Below are 7,624 nucleotides of genomic sequence, written 5' to 3' on the forward strand. Positions count from 1 at the left end.
AATTCACCTCATTATTGTTCATAATAATAAAGAGAGAATAAAACACCACAAATGCTCATCAAAAGAAGACAGGATAAAGCAATTCAATCAAAGTCACAGAGTCATTTTCTATGAACAAAATAGAGCTAAGAGTACTGAAATGGACAACACTCTAGGAAAGTTTTTAATTGAAAAAATAAAGTTACCACAAGGTATGTATAATAGATCTTTTTTTTTTTTTTTTTTTTTGTCTTTTTCCGTGTCCGGCAACGGATCGCAACCCTCAGTGTTGCCCCCGTACCGGACCGGGGACCGGCAACGGGATTGCAACCCTCGGTGTTGCTCCCACGCCTCGCTCAGCCAGTGAGCGGGAACCGGTCTGTATGTGGGATCCCAACCCTCGGGCGGGAGCGCCGCCGTGCTTCCCAAGCGGTGCACTTATCCAGTGCGCCACCAGGCTGGCCCATATAATATATCGTTTTTAATAAATTAATATTTTTATATATTTCCAGCCCACGTTGGAATCAATACATGCCAAATATATATATATACAATACATACATATTTATATATAGACATATGTACATGTATGTGTGTGTGCATATATAAATTTTTATATTGTACATATTTAAAACCTGGAAAGAGCTCCAGAATATCAAACTATTACCAGTGGTTCTTTCTCAAGGAGGGATTACAGGAGATTGGCATTTCCTAAACTGTACATTTCTGTAAGGTTTAAAAATTTTCTGAACATATTTGTTTACAATTTTAAAAAATTTTAATAGAAAAGAACTATTTGCATGTGGTAGAATGAACACATCCATCTACCTCCTTCCTATCCCCAAACCCCACTAAAATAACAGCAAATACATTTAAAAAGCCCACAAATAAGAATAAGAGAGGGGATGATAAACAAGAGCTGTCAACAAATTTTGTTTTGTTTTCTGTTTTTTTTGTGTGTGTGTGTTTTGCGGCTGGCCGGTATGGGGATCCGAACCCCCGACCTTCGTGTTATCAGCACTGTGCTCTAACTGAGTGAGCTAACAGGCCAGCCCTCAAATGTATGTCTAACTAATACAATCAGTATTTCCCAAGTACTTGGAGTATAAATAGGTATTATCTACAAAGAGGGTCCCAGTCAATTATGGGTCAGATATAGATTAAATAAAATTAAGAAAGAAAAGGATTTGGGGAAAATAATGGAGGCGGCAACACAGTTTTCAATCTTTGAATTTCCATAAAATACACAGAACAATGATGCAGCAAAAACCAAAAATCCATATACCAATTACAACAAAACTAGGTGACAAAGTATCAACCATGAATCCAAAATACAAAGAGGTGGAGACAAACCACACACAGTCATAAGACCTCCATGGCAGTAGCATTAGTACAGGAGGAAGAAAGAGCAATGAACATGGCATCTGAGGAACCTGAGAATAGGAGAACCTCAAATAGTCAATAAGTAGTCATTGGAAAATACAGAGGCCCAATTTGAAACCAGCAGCTGAAATTGAGAGGGGTTTTGTCCTCTTTAGTATCAGTCTCACATAAGGAGAACTGAAATAGCTGGGGCAGTCCAGCCCCTATGGTATCTCAAAACTAATCTGTCAGGATACCCTTCTAGGACAGGGCTACCTACGGAGGAGAAACTGCTAGAAGGAGAAGAAAATTTGAACAGGAGAGGGACAAAAGAGAAAAGGAAAGAGAAGATCCAGACCAAGTGAGGTAAGGGAGAAAAAACAAGGATATCCTGTAAGGACAAGCTGCCATATTTTTGAATCTGAAGCAAAAACAACAAAAGGGGGAATTTGTGAAATTAGGAAAGTTAAACTGAGCCTCACCTCATTCTAAAAGTTCAGGAAAACGAATTTCATATAAAAATGAGCAACAGAAAGGCATGTGAAGCCAAATCCTACACAAAGTTACTATATGAGAAAAGATAAGGAACAGAATAACATGCCTATGGACAAAGAAAGTATGCCAGAAAGATGTGCCCAGAAAACAGAAAAAAACTATAACCTGTTCTTTCAAAACAGCTAAAAGATTTTAAGAAAATAAATTCACACCTAATCATTTCATATGAAAATTTCTGAAAACTAAGACAAAGAATGAAACTTCAAAAGAGCAAAAATTAAACTAACAGCTTACAAATGGAAGCCATAAGACAATAAAATATCTTCAAAGTGCTGGGGAAGAACTGGCAACCTAGACTTCTATACCCAGTGAAAATATCTTTCAAAAATGAAAGGCTAGGGCCGGCCCGGTGGCGCACTGGATAGTGCGCCGCTTGGGAAGCGCGGCGGCGCTCCCGTCCGAGGGTTCGGATCCTGCATACAGACCGGCTCCCGCTCACTGGCTGAGCGAGGCGCGGGAGCAACACCGAGGCTTGCGATCCCGTTGCCGGTCCCCGGTCCGGTACGGGGGCAACACTGAGGGTTGCGATCCGTTGCCGGACATGGAAAAAAGACAAAAGAAAAAAAAAAAAACCCCAAAAAAAAAAAAAAAATGAAAGGCTGTCCAGTTAGCTCAGTTGGTTAGAGCCTAGTATTATAACACCAAGGTTAAGGGTTGAGATCCCTGTACCAGCCAGCCACCATAAAAAAGAAAAAAAAAAAAACCCCAAAAAAAAAAAAAAAATGAAAGGCTGTCCAGTTAGCTCAGTTGGTTAGAGCCTAGTATTATAACACCAAGGTTAAGGGTTGAGATCCCTGTACCAGCCAGCCACCATAAAAAAGAAAAAAAAAAAAACCCCAGAAAAAAAAAAAAAAAAAAAAAAACCCAAAAAAAAAAAAAAAAAAAGAAAGTAAAAGGAAACATTTTCAGACAGACAAAATCTAAGAGAATTCATCACCAAGAGATCTACCATGAATGAAATAATCAGAGATGTTCCAATGATAGAAGATGGAAAATAGTCACACATAAAAATCTGGAGATGCAAGAAGAAAAAAAAGCGACAGAAAGGGTAAATATGAGAATAAATCTAAGTGAATACTGACTGCATAAAATAAGAATAATGTTCTGTAGATTAAAAATATACATGAAATTAAAATACATTACCATAGGGCATACATATGGAGAGGAGGACAGGCAGAGTGTTCTAAGGGACCTTGCCTTGTCTTGGTAAAAAGACTAATTAACATTCGACTCTGATGAGTTATAGATATAAATTATACTCTTTAAGGCAGTCAGTAAAAAAGAGTAAAAGAGTATTTAATTTCTAAGCTAACAGAGGGGAAAGTCAATAAAATACTCAATTGAATAAAAAGAGAGTTCTGATAATGGCAAACTAGGCAATTTGAATCAATTCTGCCAGTGAACAACAAAAAAAGCAGGACAAAAAAAAATTATTTGAAGGCACTGAATAGCTACCAAGACAGTGAAGAAGGACAGGGCTGAGATCCAGAAGACGGAAAAGCAGAGTCGAACTGTGCCTAACACCTGCAGCTGCGACGGGCTGTTGCCACAGCAGAAGCTTCACTGTAAAGACAAAAAAGGAGATGGGAACAGCAGGGCCCCTCTCACGGTAAAGAAAAGATTTCAGAAAACACCCATAGGCCAACTTTGCTTGAGAGATGTTGTCTTTTTTTTTTTAAAAGATGATCCAGGGCCGGCCCCCGTGGCGCACTACTATAGTGTGCCGCTTGGGAAGCGCGGTGGCGCTCCCACCAAGGGTTCGGATCCCGCATGTGGACCTGCCGCTCACTGGCTGAGCGAGGGGCGGGAGCAACACCGAGGGTTGCGATCCCGTGGCCGGTCCCGGTCCGGTACGGGCGCGACACTGAGGGTTGCGATCCGTTGCCGGTCACAAAAAAAGACAAAAAGGGGAAAAAAAAGATGATCCAGTAAAAGGATCTTATCCCTTGACTTGGTGTTGTCAGCACTAGGCTCTGCCAAGTGAGCTAACCGGCCATCCCTATATAGGTATCTAAACCCATGGCCTTGGTGTTATCAGTACCACACTCTCCCAAGTGAGCCATGGGCCAGCCCCTTGCTTGAGAGATGTTGAATCAAGGAAAGTCACACTGTCACAAAAAAAAAGAAATAGGAAAGGTTACAGTGAGGGAAGAGGAGGGGGAGGGAAGAGAACCCATGACATTTCAGTTTTTAAGAAATGAGTAGATTCTCAATGGCTGCCAATTCTCCCTGTGAAACATACCCTGTACTGGCCCCTTCTCTCCAGCCCCAATGCCTCCTGCACGGTGTTCCTGATTCCTGACTCCTTCTTGCAGCCCGCTCTCCACACTGTAGCTAAAGTGGTTGTAACCAACAACCACAGCAGGGGGTGGTGGTGGTCTATACAAAGTAAGGCAGAGGAATTTGCTCCTCATTAAAATTTCACTCTCCCCTCCAACACCAATTTTCCCCCCCAGGTTCTGCCCCAGGATCAAGCCAACTTGTCAGTCTCACCAGTGCCGTGAAAAAGCTCATTTACTTTTCTTGGACAAGCATATTTTTCCCAGAGAGGTCTCAGCTGTGAGGTTTACTTAAGTAAGATTCCTTCACACATTTATTCAGTCAATTAACATGTATTAAGTTACCATTACTTTACATGGTTATATTAGGTACTGTTCCTGCCTGCTGGAAGCTAGGGAGCGGTAGAGAAAGAATATAACACATGCCATAGTAAAGGTTACATATAGGCTTAATATAAAAAAAAATCCTAGAATTAACTCAACAGAAATTTGGTGTTCTGAGCTAATACTACCTGGCTTTAGAGGGAAATACTCTTCCAAAAGTCATTCGAATCCACAAATACAAGAACTTTCTGGCCATGCATCTGAAAGAAGGAAAGAAAGGATATGTATATTTTAAAACTCCATTTGGCTTATATATTTGGTTTTCTATTTTTATTTATTTATTTATTTTGCTTTCTTTCTTTCTTTTTTTTTTTCCTTCTCTGGCTTTCTGGAAGGGAAAGGGAAACTTTAAGGTCCCAGGGGATGGGATGCTAATATGAGTCAAAAGGTAGTATCACAGCTTATCTTGCATCAAACAGAGAGTATAGGGTGTACAGATTTATAAAGCTAAAATGAAGCAGATTATTTTACAAAAATACTTTCACTGTAAAGTATTTTGTCAATGAAGAGATAAAGACTTCAGAGTTGAGGTAAAGCAAGTATATGATAATTCTTTTGTTCATATTATTCTTCCTGCCTAAAATGCCTGGCAAATGCCCACTTACCCTACACCTTCCCCAAACCAAACAGAGCAAGTAGCTGTGTACTCTCAGCACTCTGTTCAAGTCCCTTGTGTAACGTCTTAACACCATATCACAGTAATTGGCTTACGGTGTGTCTGTCATTTCCTCTGCACTGAGAGCAGGGATCACGTCTTATAGTATCCTCAGTATCTAGCACAGTGCCTGGTACACACAGAAGAAATGTTGACTTGTCCAGTTAATCTCTGGGCTCAGCTTGGAACACTCTTCCTCCTGCCCTTTATCCGGCTTATTCTATTATCCTTCAGGACTCAGCTTAAACTGTACTTCCTTGAGAAAGTCACTGCAGGCCACACTAGTGTGGCTGTTCTTGCCGTGTATGCATGTGGTACCACATCCTTCTCCTCTCATAGCACATATCACACTTTATTGTTAATGGCTTAACGGTCTGTCAAGCCCACCTGATTTTAAACTTTCATGAGGTTATATTCACCTCATATGCTCAACATCTAGCATAATACCCAGCAGAGTAAGCATTTGATAGATTTTTGTTGAATGAATGCATGGATGCCTTTAATATACCTAATCAAGAGCATCAGAAAATGATCATTTTTTCCTAGACCATGTTTAGACTTTTTCTGGGAGAATCTTTATAGCTTGCATATTGTGGGGCACAACTGGAGAACGTGAATGAAATCACTCAATGACAGACTTTATGCCTGCAGATTCCTATTTCCTTTTCATCTGAACATTCAGCTGTGAAGAGCAGGCATCAAGGTCTCCAATTAATTGACACAGGAGAATGGGAATCATTCCCTCATTTTACACTAGAAGAAAGAATGAAGGAAAAGTCCCTGCAGGCACGTGATCACTCTTATGAGTATTCTAAGCTCACCTGATGCGCAACTCTCTTAACTGACCCCGACGGGTCCAAGTATGTGAGGCATGAGACTGTACTGGACGACTGGTCCTAGGTAACTTCCTCTGGATCCCAGAGAAGGCAGAAGACTTCTTGTTGGACAATATCTTTGGAGAATAAGGTTTCTTAACTGCACCATCCCTAAAACACCTTAAATTTGAGGAGTAAGAAGGAAAGGAGAGGATAAAATTATCTCTGCATATGATGTAAATACCTTCTTTTTTCTTTAAAAGATGACCAGTAAGGGGTCTTAACACTTGACTTGGTGTTGTCGGCACCACGCTCTCCGAAGTGAGCTAACTAGCCATCCCTGTATAGGGATCCGAACCGATGGTCTTGGTGTTATCAGCACCACACTCTCCCAAGTGAGCCACGGGCCGGCCCTGTAAATACCTTCTAACGTATAAGCAAAACTAAATACATAAACTCATTGAGACTGATAATAACTATGCTTCAAGGACAGTGAGCAGCCCAATCTTTGACAGAAATATCTGCCAGCCACTGGAAATGGATACTGCTGGGTTGGCTCTCAGCAGGAACTAAAGAGCTGGAGGGTACTCTGGAGTCATTATACCTAACACACTGTTTTTAAATATGTAATTTTAAGGGGAATTATCTACAAATTAAAAACATTTTCCTTTATATAAAAAACAATTAGAAAAGATTTTCAGGTAATGTGACTTTGATATCAATATGAAACCACATACTTTTACTAAAAACTAAATTTCTGACTTTTAACCCCATCTCAGAAACATTAAGAAATTATCTTTTACAATTATGGAAGGAAAAAGCAGAGGCGGAACACTGTGGTGGTGGACTGGAAGTGGAGGTATCTTTATAAACTCATGTTTAAAAAAAAAAAAAATGTATATCAGAGCTCTGCCCCCAGGAAATACCTAAAAGCAATGACATCCCATTAGCAATAAACATACCTAGAGACAAAACATTGTTTCTAAAACGCCATTCCTTATTGAAAGAAACCAGGGCTCCTTGGAGAAATGGCTGATTCTCAGGTCTGGGATGAGGGAAATACAAGATGAGCCTGGAAAATCTTACTGTGTTAAAAAAAAAAAAAAAAGTGCCGGCCCCATGGCGCACTCGGGAGAGTGCAGCGCTTGGGTGCGCTGCGGCACTCCCGCTGCAGGTTCGGATCCTATATAGGGATAGCTGGTGCGCTGTGGCTGAGCGCGGTGCGCGCGACACCAAGCTAAGGGTTGCGATCACCTTACCGGTCACAAAAAGACAAAAAAAAAGGGCCGGCCCGGTGGCGCACTGCTATAGTGTGCCGCTTGGGAAGCGCGGCGGCGCTCCCGCTGAGGGTTCGGATCCCACATTCAGACCGGTTCCCGCTCACTGGCTGAGCGAGGCGCGGGAGCAACACCAAGGCTTGCGATCCCGTTGCCGGTCCCGGTCCGGTACGGGGGCGACACTGAGGGTTGTGATCCGTTGCCAGACACGGAAAAAGACAAAAAAAAAAAAAAGGGGGGAAAAAAAAAAAAAAAAAAGGAAAAAAAATGGGGGGGGACATGTCAAAAGGATACAGAAACCAGCCTGAAAAGACTCCC

The 7,624-nt window shown here is 41.3% G+C and overlaps 1 protein-coding gene across 3 annotated transcripts in view; it reads right to left on the bottom strand.

Moving 5' to 3' along the window:
* The window catches only part of SFI1 (Sfi1 homolog, spindle assembly associated (yeast)), a 112,298-nt gene that overhangs the window by 71,447 nt on the left and 33,227 nt on the right, over nt 1–7,624 (bottom strand). The window contains exons 3-4 of one of the 3 annotated variants that reach the window (XM_008566425.1): nt 6,036–6,209; nt 4,688–4,759 (exon numbers count right to left, since the gene is read on the bottom strand). The exons of the other annotated variants lie outside the window; for them this stretch is intronic. Of the exons in view, the coding sequence (XP_008564647.1) occupies nt 4,688–4,759; nt 6,036–6,209 (246 nt within the window). The remainder of the gene's footprint in view (nt 1–4,687; nt 4,760–6,035; nt 6,210–7,624) is intronic. 3 annotated transcript variants of the gene reach the window in all.

Source organism: Galeopterus variegatus, unplaced genomic scaffold (assembly GCF_000696425.1).
Source record: "Galeopterus variegatus unplaced genomic scaffold, G_variegatus-3.0.2 Scaffold241, whole genome shotgun sequence".
Lineage (NCBI taxonomy): Eukaryota > Metazoa > Chordata > Mammalia > Dermoptera > Cynocephalidae > Galeopterus > Galeopterus variegatus.